We start from the raw sequence: 19,967 nt of genomic DNA on the forward strand, positions 1-19,967 counted from the left end.
GCCGGTGGGTTTGAACCACCAGCCTTCTACTTAGCAATCAAATGCCTTAGGCACTACACCCCATGAGCTCTTACTATTTCACTAGATGGAGAAAAAAAAAACATAAGCTAACAACCTGCATTTAATCCTGATTAAAAATATATATAAAACCAACACAACCTGTAGTAAGCCAGGAGCAAAAGGAAATGTCCTTAGCATGCTAAAGAATTTATCAAAACCAGAACCGAACAGTATTTTTAAATACTAGATTGAAACACTCAGAGGGACTTCCATTCAAGTCAGGGACCAGATAAGGATGCTGCTGTCATTTAGAGTGGCCCTTCTAAAACGTAAATCAGATATCATGAGTCTCCCATTTTACTTAATGACAAAAGTTTTTAACATGGCCTGGAAGGCCCTCTGTGCCCTGGCAGTGCCCACTCCTACCTTAACCCCTATCCCCAAATGGAATGACCTCACTGATATCCTCTTCTTCACTTACTCTAGCAACACTGGCCTCCTTTTGGTTCCTTCCTCCAAAATGCCAACTGCATAATCACTTTAGAACTTTTACACTTGCTATTCCTTCTGCCTGGGAGCTTTGGGGAACTGGGAAAAAGGCCAGGTCTTCCTATTACTCTCTCAAAGTATTTATTCTTCAGAGATTTAATTATAATTTTAATTAACTATGTATGTATCTTTCTCACTATTGTAAGCTCTAAGAGGGCAGAGATCATGTCAGTTTTTGTTCACCATTACATTCCCAAAGCTTAGAACTGTGCCCAATAAAAAATAGGCATTCAATAAATATTTGCTGAGTGAATTAAGTATTAGTTTTAATTACTGTACAGTGCTAAAACATGGTGATATCTTCAGGAGGCACTAGTGAAGCTTAGTAAAAGACTCTCAATCAATCATACTGATTCAACTGCCTTAGCTATCTCTGCCCTCACCAAGGGGCTTTCTCAAAATGTGAGATGGTAAAGAATATGCTGTCTGATTCTAACATCCGAGATCAAATCTGTTAAACCAATCAACTTACTTTAACTCATGCTCAGCAGTTCAAAACCTCAGGGAAGGACTATGAGAAACTTTTTAATAGTGATTTTAAGAGCAGGAAAGGGTTCACATTTTTTTTTAAAAATGACATCTTCCCCTAGATCATTACTTTGATCATTCAAAGATACATTTTAGTATGACTGAAGGTGTCTGACTTTTGACTGTTCAATAATGACATAGTCTGTGTAGGAACATTCAGATCTTAGTTATCTATCATTTTAAGGCTTTACTTCTGTTAACAGAAAACAAAGTTCTTCTTAGTCTTTAAGTACTTACAAGTGAAGGAACTGTGAATATCTGTACCGAGAGGTCTGCGATTGAAAACTCTCTGTCGTGGTCATCTGTCACATAATCACTCTGCAAACGCTCATAGTTCTATTAAGAAGGCAAAAAAAGGCAAGGGGTGCCAGCTATCAGTTACAAAGAAAAGGCAAGCACTACTCACCAGAGTAGGTGCGGTGAAGAACTGGACAGACAGAGCAGTCACCGACACTGCTCGCTCGTGATCATCCTCCATAAAATCTCTCTGCAACTGCTGGTAATTCTAAACAACAAGGGGGAGATTCACCTCTAATCCACATTGACCAAATTTTTAAGGATTATAATAAAAAGTCAGTGCTGGAGGAAGTCAATAAGATAACACTGCTATGAGAAGAAATGAAATGATTTCTGTAGAAATACTGATCACTGTAATTAATACACTCTTAATGGAGCATAACAGCCAAATTTAAGAGCCAAACTAGGAAGTAACACATACTAACAACATTGGATGTCACTGTACACTGGTGGGGCTAAACCACAAGTGTTTCATTGTCTCTGATGAAATCAGACTCCCATTATTTGAGACACATATCAGAATCAGCTGGATGGCTCTTCAAAGTACATATGCTTAGGACCCTCGCTTGGTGAATCTTCTCTGCTAAGGTTGAGAAGTGAATACAAACATGTATTTTTAAAGAGATCCCCAAAGTTTTTACATGTTTTCTTGGTTAAAAAAAAAGTTCTCTACTTCAGGGAAAAGCAAAATAAGCAGTTAGCTGAACATAAGTCAATTATACCAACAACACAGAGTTCATGATTCTTAAATCAGAATCCATGAATAAATGTCATTTCAACTAAGACTATATTTATATAAATTTTAACAGGACTAATATGATTTAACAATGGTTTAAATTCTATTTATCATTTCACGTCACCTTCTGAATGAAACAGAGAAAGGTACACTACACAGATGAATATTCATATTATCATGAGAGGCGATGAGCAAAAGAAGTCTCACTTTCCTTATATTTTGTTGTATTAATTAAAGATAAAAGGTCATGTCTGAAGTTTTGTAGAATTTAAAATCAAGACACATTACTATTAGTTGCTAATTTTATGAAACCTGGACATAATCATGGGCTACAGTTAACTCTTTTTGTTTTTTAAAATATTTTATTGAATTTTTGGTAAAAGTTTACAAAGCAAGTTAGGCCCCTATTTGACAATTTCATCATTAATTGTTCACAGTGATATTAGTTACATGTATCACCAATGTGTCAACATGCTCTTTGATTGCATTCTGGTTGGTCTTTTTCCAGTTCTCTAGTTTCCCTGTCCCCTTATTTTCTCATCTTTGCTTTAGAGTAACTGCTGACCTTTTGGTCTCATATAATTTTTTTTTTTTTTTTAAGCAGAGCATCAATCATATGGGTATACAGTTTCTCTTCATATAAAGTATTGTGTTAATCTTTAAAACTGAGAAACTACTTACTTTTGCAAATCGAATAGCAAACAGTTTCTTGTATTTAAAATCCATAAGTAGACTGCTCATGAACAACTGATGATACATACTCCTAGCACCTGTTAAGAAAAAGATCAGGATGTATGATAAGGATGTATCAAACAAGCCAAAAATGACATTTCCAAACTTTTTATATGATCAATTATATTTTAAGTCTCAAGAGCAATACTCTTCGTGTGTAATTTTTCTTCTTTCTAAAGAACAAAGTTTATTTCTTATTCTTATAGGAGTTCAGCAGGAGTGTTCCAAGCTGCCAGGTCACTCTGCTCTATGCAATCATTTAGGGATACAGGTTCCTTCTAAGTGGCTCTGCCATTTCCTGTAGCAGTACTTTTTTTTAAATTTTTATTGTGATTTGGATAAAAGTTTATAGAGAAAATTCACCTTCATACAGTTCACATACACTTTGTCTGATGACATTGACTCTAATCTCCCACAATGCAACAGCTTTCTTCCTACTTCCTCCCATAGTTATCTCTTCCGTCCTTCCCTCCCTTGCACTCCTGCTCCCTGAGCATTCACAGCCCTTCTATTCTCCCATGATTGATCTCCCCAAGGAGTGTATCTACCTAATGCAGATGTTCAGCTCATATGCATGTCTTTTGTTTGGCTGGGAATCACAAGAATGGGTTCGATTCCAGACTGGAACGGCAGCTAGAGGCCACAGTCTCAGGAGTTCCACCAGGCTCTATCAGACCAGAAAACCTGGTCCTTTTTTTTTCTTTAATGATTTTGAATTTTGTTCCATATTGTTTTCCCACTCTATCCAGGATCTCCTACACAGATCCCCCTCCTAGTGGTTGACAGTGGCAGCCAGGCACCATCTAGTTTTGCTGGTCTCATAATCGTATAGGTTGAAGATCACATGTTATACTAGTCCCTTGGACTAATTGTTTTCATGTGTCTTTGGTTTTCTTCATTCTCCTTTGCTTTGGATGAGGAGAGATCCATCATTGATTCTCGAGGGCTACTTGCAATCTTTTAAGATTCCAGTCACTACTCACCAAAGTAGGATGTGGAACAATCTTTTTGTGTAGTATGTTATGCCAATTGAGCTTCATGTCCTCTGTGACCATGGTCCCAAGACCACAGGTCCAACTACTCGCTCCGTCTGGATAGTTGGCTGTGGCCAAAAAGTGACTACAACCTTGTCCTTTGTCAGCTCTACTATAAACCTGGAAATTCTTACAGAACAAATACCCTTGTAGAAACTTTGTCTGCCAGCCCTATACATGGTCATGGGCACACTCCCCCCTGCATAGACATACCTAATCATTCAGCCTGTCCACTCATCTATCCACCCATTGATTATTTGCCATCACTGACAACACAGCTCTGTATGTGCAAAAGGGTTCATCTTTGTTGTCGGTATCTCCCATATACCTCTCTATGTCTTCCTCTTCCTCAATGCCACCATGTTGATCACTCACATTTGGTATACTGCCCTTCCCTTTCACTGAAATCAATACTTGTCTCTACCTATCTAGCAGTGTTCCCTCCCACCCCTGGTAACCAACAAACAAAACTTCCTTCCATATACAAACCTTTCTGTGATTGTTATAATGGACTAATATGATAGTCATCCTTCTGTGATTGACTTATTTCACTCAGCATAATGTCCTCCAAGTTTATCCACGTTATGCGGTATTTTGCAGATTCTACCTTATTCTTTAGGGTTGCATAGTATTCCATTGTGTGTGTGTACCATAGTTTGGTTATCCATTCTTCTGTTGATGGGCACCTAGGTTGTTTCCATCTTTTTTATATTATAAACAGTGTTGAGATGAATATGGATGTGCATGTATCTGCTCTTGTCCTGGCTCTCACTTCTGTAAGATATATACCTAATAATGGGATTACTGGGTCAAATGGTATTTCTATCTCCAACTTTTTAAGGAATCACCATACTACTTTCCACAGTGGTTGTATCATTTTACAATCCCACCAGCAGTGTCTGAGAGTCCCAATCCCTCCACAACCTCGCCAGCATTTGTTATTTTCTGTCTTGTTGAACTTTGCTACTAGTGCTGGGGCAAGATGGTATCTCATTATTGTTTTGATTTGCATCTCTCTAATGGCTAATGATTGTGAACATTTCTTCATGTGTTTGGGGGCTGCTTGAATATTCCCTTTGGTGAAGTGTCTATTCATGTCTTCTGCCCATTTTTTAATCGGATTATTTGTCTTTTTGTCATTGAAGTTTTGGAATTTTCTATAAATTTTAGAGATAAGTCTCTTGTGAGGTATGTTGTTGCCAAATACTTTTTCCCAATCTGTAGGTTCTCTTTTTACTCTTTTGGAGAAGTCTCTGGAAGCACATACAAATTTAATTTTCAGAAGGTCCCATTCATCTAGTTTATCTTCTGCCATTTGTGCATTTTGGGTTATACTTGATAGTCTATTTATGCCATAAATGAGGGCCTCTAAATTTGCCCATATTTTTTCCTTGAGGAACTTTATAGTTTCAGGTTTCACATTTAAGTCTTTGATCCATCTGGAGTTAGTTTTTGTGTATGGTGTGAGGTACCGATCTTGTTCCTTTTTCCTGCAAGTGGATATCCAGTTTTGCCAGCACCATTTGTTAAACAGATAATCTCTCCCCCAGTTAATGTATTTCAGCCCACTGTCAAAGAACAGCTGACCATAGGTTGATGGATCTATTTCTGGGTTCTCAATTCTATTCCATTGGTCTATGTGTCTGTCACTGTACCAATAAATACCAGGCTGTTTTGACTACTGAGGATGTATAGTAGGTTTTGAGAGACAGGAGTGTGAGACTTCCTACTTTGATCTCCTTCTTCAATAGTGCTTTGCTTATCCAAGGTCTCTTTCCTTTCCATATATTGGTTTTTCCATATCCTTAAAGAATGATGATGGGATCTGGATTGGGATTGCATAGAATATATAGATTGCTTTGGATAAAACTGACATTTTCACAACGTTCAATTTTCCCATCCATGAGCATAGTATGTTTTTCTATTTATGTAGCTTTCTTAAGGTTTCTTGAAGTAGTCTTCTGTAGTTTTCTTTGTACAGGTCTTTTGTGTTCCTGGTAAGATTTATTCCCATTTTATTTTTTTGGTAGCTATGCATAGTGCCTAAGGCACTTGACTGCTAACCAGAAGGTTGGCGGTTCAAACCCACCAGCCACTCCTTGGAAGGAAGACTGGGCAATCTACTTCCATAGTGATGCTGCCTCGGAAACCCAAGGAGGGGTCACTAGGAGTTGGAGACGACTCAAGAGCACATAACAACAACAACATTGTAAATGGTATTGATTTCCTTATTTCTTTTTCAGCAATCTCTTTGCTGGGGTAGAAGAATCCAAAACTACTGCTATGGCAGTACTTTTAAAGTGTACAACTCAGTGGCATTTAGTGAATTCACAATGCTGTGCAACTAATACCTCTCTCTAGGTTCAAGCCTTTTCCACCCTCCCCAACACTCCATACCCATTAAGTAATTGCTCCCCAATTCCAACTCCCAGGCTATAAAATATAATTTCCTAACAAAATATTCTACACAAATATAAAAAATACAATACATTCCCATTTTGTCACATTTCTTGCTTTTAAAGGTTATTTATGTTCACCGACTATCTTCCCAAATGGGGAAAGGGAGAAACTTTAACATCACAATTACCTAAATAACTTCCTGAACACCTTGAAAGCATTTAAGAGATTTACCTTTCCATAATTTGGAATCGTTAAGCATCAGTCTATCCACAAGAGAACAGTTTTCACCATCTGGCCCTTCTTGTAAACCAACTTGGCATAAAATTCGACGAAGGCCATCTTAAAACAGAGAGAAAAGTAGTCATGAATTAGCAACTTCAAATATTAAAATAAAGTGGCATTTCAGTAGAAACGTTCAAATGGATATGTACAGCTCCATATGTTTTATTACAGGTCAAATTTATTCAGAAAAGGTAAATATATTAACTATTTATTAACAATTTCACAAAAAGGAGAAAAACTCCAAATCTTGTACTACATACTTACGCTTACTCCAAAATGCCAAATAGATGCCTATTAAAAGGTAATAACCTTTTATATACTTTAAAGAATTTAATTAAAAACAAACTAGTGAAATAAGTATTATCCTTTAAGCACTTATGCTGCTAAAACCATATTATGGTAAAACTATTATATGCCCCATGATGACAGAAGGTAGCTGTAATATAAAATTGTGCTAAAATTTAAAAGATTGTACAATTTACATATTATAATATTTATCACGGTACTACTATGTTATGCAAAATGTTCTTCATTAATTAAACAAAAAATTCACTGAGCACCCACCTACCAGAGGGCCTGGAGGACAAGTTCCTATATTGGTGGCACAGTGCCTAAGGCATCTGACTGCTAACCAGAAAGCTGGTGGTTCAAACCCACCAGCCACTCCTCAGAAGGCAGACAGGGCAAACCACTTCTGTAGTGATAAATGTCTTGGAAACCCAAGGAGGGGTCGCTATGAGTCGGATCCAATTCAATGGCAGTGAGTTTAGTTTGGCTTTGGTTTTAAACTTATAAAAAAAGTTCTTCAAATGTTAACATAAGCATCAAAACAACCAAAATTTTAATAACTTTTTGTCTCATATTTTATAATTTAAATCACTTTTAGTCTTTTTCAAGCATGCAAAATAATCAAGAAATAAATAAATAAATAAATAAATAAAGTCACTTTAATTATGAAAGTCCCCAAATAGCTATCAGTTAAGAGGCTAAAGAGAAAATCTTACATAAATACTAAATAATAGATGCTAAGCTCTTTAAATTACTGGTGATACTACTGATAGCTCTGAAAGGGATCATATTACAAAGGAATAGAGTGGGAGAAAATTGTGGAACAATACTCAATCATAAAAAAGACCAGAACTACTGGCTGGATAGAGACTAGTGGAAGCCCCAAGACTATGGCTCTTACTTAACTTACCCTTTGGACCTGGAACTGAACTTATTCTCATGGCTCAATTTTTAGCCAAACAATAGATAGAGGTCTACAAGGTGAACAACAACACTAAGAAGGTACATACTCCTTAAAATGATCAACATTTGAGATCAAAATGGCAGCATTTACCCAATGACAAGTTCAGAAACCAGAAAGGGTTAGGAGGGGAGCAACGGAAAGGCAAAACACAGGGAGGTAGTGGGAGGAGTGATGCTACAGTGGGGGGATTGCGATCAATGACATGAAACAAAATGTGTAAAACTGTTGGATAGAAAAACTGATATGCTCTGTAAACATTCACCCGAATCACAATAAAAAGCTAAAAAAAAAAAAATTACTGGAGATAAACACTTCACAAAGAAAAATCTCAGCAGAAAACTGCTTCACTGATGCTATTCATTAATATTGTAGCATAGTACTTGGTATACAGATGTTAAAAGGAAAACACAAAAAAGTTTTAAAAATGGAGCCAAGAAAAATAATCGGAAAGACATATGAAAGGCCAGAAAATATGTTCTCTTAAATTTCCACACCTCCGTCATCTTCTTTCATCTGTCAGTTCTTGTAGGAATGCTTTCTGAGTCTTTAAGTACAAATGTCTTAGGAATGCTCTTTATAGTAAATATCTGAATGTCATTTATCCATATTACTTCTCTTCCCTGAAGAACAGTATGAGAGGGAGCTTAGGTCTACCCCTATTTTACCCTTTGGAGTTATAAACGAAACTTGTACTTTTGGTTTTAGACATGAGGATTCTTAATTTTGATACCATTATGTGAAGAAAAATGATCTTATTTGTAGACTGTGGAAAACCAAAATTTAAAACCAAATGCAGAACGGTAAGATTTTCCGTAACCAAAAGCTTAGGAGTCAAAATGTTATCAACGTTAGAGTTTTATGCTTTAAATTTACTAACCAGGAATCACTTACGTTTTATTTACAGTATTATTTTCCAGTTGAGTGAGTGAAACATTAGTTCCACAGGATGCACTATTAAAAAAAGAGGGTCAGTGGTGATTCTTTTATTGAGTTGAGTGAGATTTACATTGCATACCAAACCAAAAAATCAGACGTAGTACCACTGAGTTGATTCTGACTCACAGCCACCCCACTGGATTTCCAAGGCTGTAAATCTTTACAGAAGCAGATGGCAGCATCTTTCTTCCAAGGAGCAGCTGGTAAGTTTGAACTATAGGCCTTCTGGTTAACAGCCAAATGCCTTAACCACTACACTACCACCAGAGCTCCTTTTTTTACACTGCATTAGCATATTATGTCTATTACTACTGTTTAACTCTGTTTCTTGCATTTATTTGACCATGGAATTTTTCCAAAACAGTTTTGCAATAGCCTATGAGCTCATTTTTAAGTCTATTAATAATACAAACTTTTTATGAACTTACCTGAATATCCAATAATATTTCCCAGCCAAGACAAAAGTTTCAAACCGAAATTCTGATGTGCAACAATAGATGAATGCATAACTTGAACTTTGAGTGGCTTTGTCTGTCGACTGGTATTTCTCTTAAAAAGAAATGGCAGGATAAAAAAAAAAAATACTTAAAAAGTCTACTTTTTTGGCAAAAAGTTAATATTTTTATTTAATATAGCCACATGGTCATCAACAATGGAGAATTTTTCAAATACGTATGTAAGGAAAAAAACAGGTAATTTGCTTTACTTGTTTCAGACCCAAATTTTCTGGAAGACTGTAAGTATTTCTTAGGATTCTCACAAAATATAAGAAGTCACAGCTTATGAGTAATCTAAATCTTCAGTTCTGTATTTGAAAACCTGCTCTACTAATTACAGATTTTAAAAAATGCTTTCTTTTTAAACTAATTCCTTAATACAACTATATATTTATTTAAATTATTAACCTCATTGCATACATGTGATCATGTTACCAATACTTTTAATGTGAATTTCCCCTTTTCACTTTTTGCTCCGATCTCCTCTTAACCCCCTGCTTCATTCTATCTCCATAATCCATGTTAACTCAGAATGTATTTTCTCAATGTATATACATTACATATGTATACATTTATAAAGATTTTTATTTTGTTAGCTTGGTTTTAAGAATGGGATACTGTACATACTTTTTGTGTATCTTGCTTTTCTCAACATAAACATATTCTCAAATCATCCTGTACAGCTTTAACTGATTTTTTTTGGGTTTATTCAAACATCCTCTAGAGAAAGTTGTTCGTATTTATTTTGTTTCCAATATTTAGTGACTACAAAAAAAAAAAAAAAAAAAGAATAGTACTAACCATAGTGCCTAAGGCACTTGACTGCTAACCAGAAGGCTGGCAGTTCAAACCCACCAGCCACTCCTCGGAAGGAAGGTTAGGCAATCTACTTCCACAGTGATACTGCCTCAGAAACCCAAGGAGGGGTCGCTATGAGTCGGGTCCTACTCGACGGCACATAACAACAACCACCATCTCAGTACATGTATTTACTGGTGTTACACTTCTATGGGATAAATTCCTAGGAGAGGTAAAGCTTTAATAGATGTTACTAGATTGGTTTCCAAAAATATTGTAACAATTTATTTTTATACAGGTACAGCTTGCTATATTGCGCTTCACAGATATTGCATCTTTTGCAAATTGAAGGGCTATGGTATCCCTGCATGGAGTAAGTCTATCAGTGCCATTTTTCCAACAGCATGTGTTGTGTCTGTGTCACACGCTGATAATTCTCATAATATTTCAAACTTTTTCATAATGCTATTGCACACTTACTAGACTAAGTTCAGGTAAACATAACTTTCATATAGGCTGGGAAACCAAAATATTCATGTAACTCACTCCATTGAGATACTCACTTTATTTCAGTAGCCTGGATCTGAACCCACAGTATCTCTGAGATATGCCTGAACTAGCATTCCCATACTCTGTGTCTTCATTAGCAAGGTATTTTACTACTCTAATTTTGCCATTCTGATGGGTAGCATATCTTGTTATTTTACTGATCATGAGAGTTTAAGCCTCTTTTCATGTGTACTGGCCACATGAGTTTTCCCTGCATGATCAGTCATTTAAAATTCTTTGTCTGTTGTTCTTATTCTGTTGCTTGTCCCCTGATAATCTATAAAAGCACTTCTTTATCATAAATATTAACTGTCTATCCTCTGTGTTAGAAATACAGGCAATCCCTAAGTTATGAATAAGATTCATTCTCATTTGTCAGGACTTCAAACTGGTTCTGCCTGGTCATGGCCAAGGAAGCATTATTGGAACAGACTCGCATTTTTAAAGTTACAGTGAAATGGAAAGATAGCTGAAATGGGAAAAACTGCAGGTGGAAGCCTTGCTAGAAACTTCATCTCCCTCTTACAGAAGAAGGGCAGTGTACGCATTGCAGAGCAACCAAATCTCTTGCCCTCGGATTTTGGTGAACAAAGTCCAAAGCAACACTGCTCCACCTGAAGATGGCGGCACCCTGTTCAAACGTGGTGGCCTACTGTACCACTATGAATATGTGTCTGTGTGTCACTCTCCTATAGTCTTGCCAATAATCTCTAATCTCGTACATCAGGCTCCTGAAAGGGAACACTTTTCTTCTTAGTCTCCAATTCAAGGACACTGATTAATCTGTAATTTTTCATGTTCTGCAAGCCATGCTGAATCTGCCAAGTCATAAAACTATAGGTCTGTTCCTGTTCTGCTTCATAGGCCATAACAGAACCAGCTGAAAGGGCAAGTAGGAGCTGTCCATAAATCGGAAGTTCGTTACCCAGGGACTGCTTGTAGATTTTCCAAATTTTCTATTTGTGTGCGGACTTTGTTTATGGAATTTTAGTGTACAATTTTTTAAATAGATATATATTTTCTTAAGCAAAAAAAAATATGTATAATTTCTTTTCAAACTTCTAGTATTGATTAAGAAGTTCTCATCCTCCTTTAGGGTATAGCTGCAGCCTCCTAGATTTTCTAGATTATACTAGTATCTATTTCTGCACTCTCTATTCTGTTTCACTAGTATTATCTGTCCAACCAAAATATGGAACTAGTTTTAAACTAATAAAAACAATAATGGAGTTATGTTTTAAAATTACTTACCACAATGACTGATTTTGCTTGTTCACAATACTGGAAGTCTCCATATCGAACAGATCTACGCCCCTATAAAGAAAGATGTTTACAATCAATTTATACACATATTTTATTCAATACTGAGAAGTTTTAAACCAATGAACAAACTAACTTGAATATATAACAACTCTGGTCAACTTCTAATATTTACAATGTTCATCCTATTTATCAATAAAAAGTAAATTAATATCAAAACTATCTTAACTCTTTCAAGCCATTAATATGTATATTTCCTTGAACACCACCACATTTATTCTTCTAGGCTACTATAATTTCCATTTTCATGACTATTTTTAATCACTGGCAAGAATGAGGGCAACTGTACCTACGTTTCCCTTTAACATCTGGTAATAACTTACAATTATACCCAATATACCAATGTTCAAATGGAATTTAAACATAGTCTAGCAGTATATACCCTCTAACTCAATTTTCTGGGATAATGTATCATTTGTAAAATGGTATCAATATGATGAAATTACTTACATCTCTATCTACTGTAGTGGCAAAGCCAATGGCTTCTTTTTGTGTACAGTTAACAGCTTTCTGAAGAGTATAAATAACTTGTTCATAGGTATGAACCTCATCATTAAACAGCATACAGTAGTAAGTGTCACTCTTCTCTCTGTGGGATAAAACACATTATATATTAGATTTTCAATTTGTATATTATCTTGCTCCAGGGAGTACAATCTGTTTTACAGAATGTCCTTAAGTACTAGGTACTTAAGAAGTCATCTGTGCTACCTGTGTTCTAGGAACACTACAGTCCAGTGGGAAAGATCCTGAATGTCTAATTTTATGTGCAGTGGCTTTTATGAAGGCAGGCAGGGTGTTACAGCAGGGTATAAAAGGTCTGGGAATTCAGAAAAGAATTGCTGGAAAAATAATCTGTGATCCAAAGTCACAAGTGACTGTGAGTGGATCTCAACCAGGGATGATTTTGCTTCCCTCAGGGGACCATATGGCAATGTCTGGAAACATTTTTGGCTGCTATGACTAGGAGGTGGATTGCTACCAGCATCTAGCAGGTCTAGTAGGCCAAGGATGCTGCTAAACATCTTACAATGCACTAGACAGCCCTCATCACAAAGAACATGGCCCCAAACACCAACAGTTGCTGAGGCTGAGAAGAAGGAGCTGAGGCCTGAGCTAGAAGAAGTTTGTGAAAGCAAAGGCCAGACATGTATTAGGTAAATACTGGGAGTTGGAGCACAAAGAGGAAAAAAGAGATCAATATTAGGGTGGAGAGATAGGCAGAAATCTTGAAGATCTTAAAATGGATCTTGGTTTTGTCATCCTAAGAGCAATCGATAGGGGGCCCTGGTGGCCTAGTGGTTAAAGTGCTTGGGTGCTAACCAACAGGCTGGAAGTTCAAACCCACTAGCTGCTCCATGGGACAAAGATGTACAGTTTGCTTCCTTAAAGATTTACAGCCTTGGAACCCCTATGGGGCAGTTCTACTCTGTCCTATGGGGTCACTGTAAGTTGGAATCATCTTGATGGCATGGGTTTTGGTTTTGGTTTAAGGGCAATCAAAAGAGCCCTGGTGGTGCAATGGTTAAAACATTCCACTGTTAACTGAAAGGTCAGCGGTTGGAACCCACCAGCCACTATGTGGAAGAAAAGGCCTGACAATCTACTTTCTTAAGGATTATAGCCTAGGAAATCCTATCGGACAATTCTACTGTGGCCTTTAGGGTAGCTCTGAGTCGGAATAGACTCGATGGCACAAAACAACAATAAGGGCAATTAAGGCATTGAAATAGGAGATGTGATCAGATTTGCCTTAAAGCTCACTTTGCCTATAATGTGAAGAACGAGAAGGGTCAAGAGTAGATATGGACGCTCATTTTGGACCTCTTGCTGGCATCTAGGGTAGCAGTAATGAAGAGAAACAGAAGCATAAAGATATGATAGATTTTTAGGAGGGAGAACAAGTAGAACATGGCATCTAATTGGATACTGGTGAGTCATGTTTCTGGGTAGACAGAACACAATTGGCATTATAAAAGAAGCAAGGTAGATTCTTTTCTCTTCTGTGCTAGTGGCTCTGAACCTACAATGCAATGAAAAACTAAATTATTCTAGTGGTAGAGTCTAAATTTAGATCTTAGATCAGTATTTCTCAACCTGAAGCCTGCCAAGACAAAGTCAACAAAGTCGTTTGGTACTTGGTTAATTTCAACATTTCCAAATAGTGTATAGTAAAACCTCACTTATTTTAAAAAAACATTTAACCTACAGCCTCAACCACCTGGAATATTGCTGAGAAAGAGAAACAGAAACACACCAAGCATCCTGCAGGACCTACCTGTAGCTTGTATTCATCATCTTTAATCTTAAATCTAATAAAGAACACAGAGAAACAAATTTCTGCAATAAAAGCAGACATAAGAACTCAGAAAATACAACTGGTTGGAGTGAGTTAATGTATAGCAATGGTCTCAAATTCTTCAGGGGCCTCACATTCAAATGCCTACTGGGCCAAACAGGTAACAAAATTGAATGAAGAGACTGGGTAGATGCTGGTCAAAGAGAAAACACGTTTTCCTCTAAGGGGTAAGCAACCAGCCTACTGACAATAGCCAGGATTAGCATATCTGATTTTTCCCAGATAAAATGGAAATCAAATTTTTATATCAAATCTTCTAGTTTTAATGTTGGCAACATCTTAAATTAAAATAAAGTGAAAAATAGTTGTGGCAGAATCCTGCTCTCTGGTTACAAGTTTGCAATCTCCAAAATAATCTAAGTAAAAATGTTAGATATACTTAAAAAATGCATAAAGTGTGGAATAAATTTTATAAAGATTTAGAATGAAAATGGTTAAAAGAGTTTGAGCATTTATTTGAACCACAAAACTCACATTATCAAAGAATTCATTACTTAATGATACCTGATTAAGTGCAACAAAAATTAATTAAGCTGCAGAGTAAATTTACCAGTTTTAGCACACAATCAGAGGAGAAAACCAAATATGCCTGAATCCAGTGGTAGAACCTTTGATGGCTACAAATCAATTAACCAACCGAACAAAAGAGGGAAATCTCCACCAATTGAGTGGATCACACAAATCTGAAACTATAAAATTACTATTATTTTTCTGCTGGACACTAAATTTTTTAAAAAAGACTGTCTTACTCTAGCTGTATTAAAATTCAGTAGTTCCTCAAATACAAAGAATAAATGGATTATACTTACACCATCTCTAAATCTGCTGGCAATTCACCTTCTTTTTCCCAGGTTAGTATCTCTACTGCATATCGAAACATAATAGCAAAAATGTTGTAAGTTCTTGCTATCATGTCTTCTGATAAATGTACAAGAGGATCCTGAAAAAGAACAAACAGAAAAATAATGCAAGCATGTTAAATGCACATAAATTCTCTTCTCTTCCATTCTTCAAAACACTATTGTAAAAAGCTGATTGGTCAGTCTTCCAGCTCCAGCTTCTCTTCATTCAACTTGATCCTATACATTACTTCCTACCAAATCAAGCTTCCTAAAACATTTTATTCAGAGTAATGCCAATTACTGAATTACTGAATCAAAATATTAAACAGCATTCTGATGCTTAATGAATAAATCTAAAATTGCATTCCAGGATCTCTAAGACCTAACATCAAATAACCTTCACAGCTTCATATATACCACTAACTCCCAATTTCTCATAATAAACAAATGTTATCTAAAGACAGACAAGCATTATTTGGTTTTATAGGTATAATAGGTAGCCTAATTTTAGGGATTTTGAAGGTGAGAACTCAACCAGGTCAGAAAATTTCCCCTTGATCTTGTATGAATCATTTATCTACCTACTTTGTCTCAGCAAGTGAGATGTGAATACATGTTAACAAGGAACCATCACACATCAGACAGAACAGTGAAGAAACCACTACATTTCTAGGTAGTGTAAAAATTTATTTTTTTACACCAAGTTTATCACAGTGTCTTTTAGTTAAGGTTGGCAAAACATTTTACATACTCTTTAACCTTAACACTTTTCCTTAAGCCTACACACGTCACTTAGCTTAATGACTAAACAGGGTTGTATTCATTTTTTTCAAGTAATAAAATCAACATCCAAGAATGGAATCAGCAAATTCTTACAAATACACACATACGAGGACAGGATATTTTTGTACATATACACTAAAGATAAGCCTGGCTGACTGCTGTAAACAAATGAAGAAGGTAGAATGCAAAACAGAATGGAGGAAAAAGGACTAAGATTCCTAAAGGAGATGAGTCTAGAGGCTGGAGAAGTTTACATTCCTCAGTTAGAAAAAGATTTTTCAATTTCTTACAGTACTTCTTGCCTACCAACAACTCTTTCCATATAGCGGCTTTATATGTTCTCCATCAAGGCTTTTTTTTTTTCTTTCCCCTACTAGCAAGGTTTATTATTACTTCTTACAGTGGTGTTAAACAACAACAACAACAAAAAAAAAAACCAACCAAACTCACTGCCATCGAGTTGGTTCCAACTCATAGAGACCCCCTTTTGGGTTTCCGAGGCAGTAAATTTTTACTCAACTAGATTGCCCAACCTTCCTTGAGGAGTGGCTGGTGGGTTTGAACCTCCAGCCTTCTGGTTAGCAGTCAAATGCCTTAGGCACTATGCCACCAGAGCTCCTTGGTGTTGCTAATATAAGAAAACCACCTATGTACCGAAGAAACTAGAACTGGTACTTCATGGGCATTCCCAAAAGAGTGGGCATAACAATAATAGGGACTTTGTACTATACCAGCATAGAAAGTAGAATCAAAACTCAGCTTTCTTGAATTATTATTTATTTATTTTTAAAATTATTTATTTATTACTGTGATTTGGGTGAGCTTACAGAGCAAATTCACTTTCCATCAAGCAGTTCACATACACTTTCTTATGATATTGACTACAATTTAGATGCAACAGCTCCCCTCCCACTTCCTTCCATAGTTACCTCTTCCCTGTGTCCTTCCCTCCCATGGACTCCTGTCCCCTGAGCGGTCTCCCTGTGCATACACAACCCTTCTATTCTCCCATGATTATTCTCTCCCAGGAGTGTATCTACCTCAGTAAATGTTCAACTCATATGGCTGTCTTTTGTTTGGCTGGAAGCCACAGGCGTGAGTTCAATTCCAGACGTGAAGGGCAGCTAGGGACCATAGTCTCAGGGGTTCCACCAAGGCTCTATCTATCAGACCAGCAAACCTGGTCCCCTTTTTATTTTTTCCAAATGATTTTGAGTTTTGTTCCACACTGTTCTACCTCTCTATTCAGGATCTCATACATAGATTCCCCTCCAAGTGGTTGACAGTGGTAGCCAGGCACCATCTAGTTCTTCTGGTCTCACAGTCGTACAGGCTAACGATTGCATGGTGTACCAGTCGTGAGGACTAATTATTTCCAGGAATCTTTGGTTTTCTTGATTCTTCTTTGCTCTGGATGAGGAGAGACCCATCGTTGCATCTAGATGGCTGCTTGCAAGCTTTTAAGATTCCAGTCTTTACTTGCCAAAGTAGGAGATAGAACAATGTTTTGTGTAGTATGTTATGCCAATTGAGCTTGATGTCCCCTGTGATTATTGGTCCCTCTGGGTGGCTAGCTGGCTGTGACCAAAAAGTGACTACAACCTTGTCCCTTATCAGTTCTACTATACCCCTGGGAATTCTCACAAAACATAAAAATACACGTGTAGAACTACTGTCTGCCAACCCTGTACATGGTCTTGGGTACATTCCCTGCTGCACAGACATACCTACTAGTTTAGCCTGTCCACCCATCTATCCACCCATATACCCATGTTTGCCTTCACTGACAATGCAGTACTGTATGTGCAAAAGGGTTCATCTTTGTTGTCTGTACCTTCCATGTACCTTTTATGTCTTCCTCTCACTCACATTTGGTACACTGCCCTTCTCTTCACCCAAATCAGTACTTATCTCTACCTATCTAACAGTGTTCCCTCCCCTCCCCTCCCACCCCTGATAACCAACAAAGAAAATTTCCTTCCATATATGAATTGTTCCCTGACTTTTACAGTAACGGACTAATACAATATTTGTCCTTCTGTGATTGACTTATTTCACTCAATATAATGTCCTCCAAGTTCATCCACGTTATGTGATGTTTTGCAGATTCTACATTATTCTTTAGGTTTGCATAGTATTCCATTGTGTGTATGTACCATAGTTTGGTTATCCATTCCTCAGCTGATGATCACCTGGATGTTTCCAACTTTTTGCTACTGTAAATAGTGCTGCAATGAACATGGGTGTGCATATATGTCTGTTCTTGTCATGGCTCTCACTTCTTTAGGATATATACCTAGTAATGAAATGGCTGGATCAAACGGTATTTCTATTTCCAACTTTTTAAGGAATCGTCATACTGCTTTCCACAATGGTTGTACCATTTTACAGTCCTACCAGCAGTATATCAAGAGTCCCAATCTCTCTGCATCCTCGCCAGCAACTGTTATTTTCTGTCTTATTGAACTTTGCTGCTAGTGCTGGGGCAAGATGGTATCTCATTTTTGTTCTGATTTGCATCTCTCTAATGGCTAATGATCGTGAGCATTTCTTCGTATGTTTGTTGGCTGCCTGAATATCCTCCTTGGTGAAGTGTCTATTCATGTCTTCTTGCCCATCTTTTAACTGGATTATTTGTCTCTTATTATTGAGGTGTTGGAGTTTTCCATAAATCTAGAGATAAGTCCCTTGTCAGATATGCTTGCAAGCTTTTAAGATCCCAGTTGCTACTCACCAAAGCAGTATGTGGAACTATGTTTTGTGTAGTATGTTATGTCAATTGAGCTCAATGTCTCCTGGGACTATGGTCTCGAGAGCACAGGTCCAACTACTTGCTCCCTCTGGATAGTTGGCTGTGGCCAGAAAGTGACTCAACCTTGTCCTTTATCAGCTCTACTATATACCTGGGAATTGTTATAGAACACAGCAATACATTTGTAGAAACACTGTCTGCCAACCCTATACATGGTCTTGGGCACACTCTTGAGTTATATCATCTCACTTACACAGTCATTCTATTTTTTACAATTATACCCCATATTATAAAACATTTAGAGATTAAAGAATGAGAAACAGAATATGCAAGAATCAAATGGTCTTGAGACAGAAACATTGGCTAATCACTGAAAATCTAAGCCAGTAGTTTACAAACTTCAGTATACAAAATTCTGGGATCTGGTACAGGTGCTTCCTATTTGATTGACAAGCCAGTTAAAAATATATATAATCATCGATATATATATATATATATATATATATATTTATATATATATATATATATATATATATAAACTGTTAACAGAAAAATATACTCTAAAAATATGCTACATTGCATGGTGGGAATCACAGTTGGTGATTTTGCAGCTAGATTAACCTACTTTGAGGCAGACCTAGGAATGCAGATTCTCTTGCCATCTTCGTATGTACATTAAGCCTCTTGAAAAATGTGTCACTGATTAAGAATTATTTCTGCAGTGAAGAGATGGTAGGCCTATATAAGTCTGCTCATATGTACTATTAAATACTGAGGTACTTGTGTTCAAAGAACTGTTATCACTGCCTAAGTCAGCTGTGATAAGTAAATAAATGACCATCTTATCCTACGTTGTGTTAGCAATTATTACTAGTAATTTTAGTTCTTTGATTATATTTATGTTAGAGAATGCAGCCATTTGCTGGCAAGTCAACTTTGATTTACTCTTCTTTCAAGCTAGAAAGAAGTTAAAAAGTTCATTTTATTAGAGGGTAGTATCACAATCTTGTTGTGATATACTTCTGTAATGTTTCCATTTTTAAAATATAAGAATGTATTACAATGAAGATTTTAACTGCTGTCATATGCAAAAAAGGTATACAGGAGGATTTTTCCCTTACTTCTCAACTAAAATAAAGTATGGAAATTAACTAAAGTCTGAACAGCCATGTTATAGATTGACATGTGTCCCCCAAAAGATATGCTGAAGTCCTAACTCCCTGAACTGGTTAATGTGACCTTGTTTGGGGAATCAGGGTTTTTCTTTGTGGATGTTATCAGTTGATGAAGCCATACTGGAGTAGTTGTTGTTGTTGTTGTT

General features: G+C 36.7%; 1 protein-coding gene across 1 annotated transcript in view; it reads right to left on the bottom strand.

Moving 5' to 3' along the window:
* UBR2 (ubiquitin protein ligase E3 component n-recognin 2) overlaps positions 1-19,967 on the bottom strand; it is a 140,774-nt gene that overhangs the window by 67,335 nt on the left and 53,472 nt on the right. Inside the window, exons 5-11 of the mRNA XM_007936245.2 lie at positions 15,079-15,209; positions 12,361-12,499; positions 11,842-11,904; positions 9,175-9,295; positions 6,508-6,615; positions 2,792-2,880; positions 1,315-1,413 (exon numbers count right to left, since the gene is read on the bottom strand). Coding sequence (XP_007934436.1) covers positions 1,315-1,413; positions 2,792-2,880; positions 6,508-6,615; positions 9,175-9,295; positions 11,842-11,904; positions 12,361-12,499; positions 15,079-15,209 — 750 coding nt within the window. The remainder of the gene's footprint in view (positions 1-1,314; positions 1,414-2,791; positions 2,881-6,507; positions 6,616-9,174; positions 9,296-11,841; positions 11,905-12,360; positions 12,500-15,078; positions 15,210-19,967) is intronic.

The sequence above is a fragment of the Orycteropus afer genome, unplaced genomic scaffold, assembly GCF_000298275.1.
Source record: "Orycteropus afer afer isolate SDZICR_OR568_19922 unplaced genomic scaffold, OryAfe1.0 scaffold00034, whole genome shotgun sequence".
In the NCBI taxonomy this organism is placed as follows: domain Eukaryota; kingdom Metazoa; phylum Chordata; class Mammalia; order Tubulidentata; family Orycteropodidae; genus Orycteropus; species Orycteropus afer.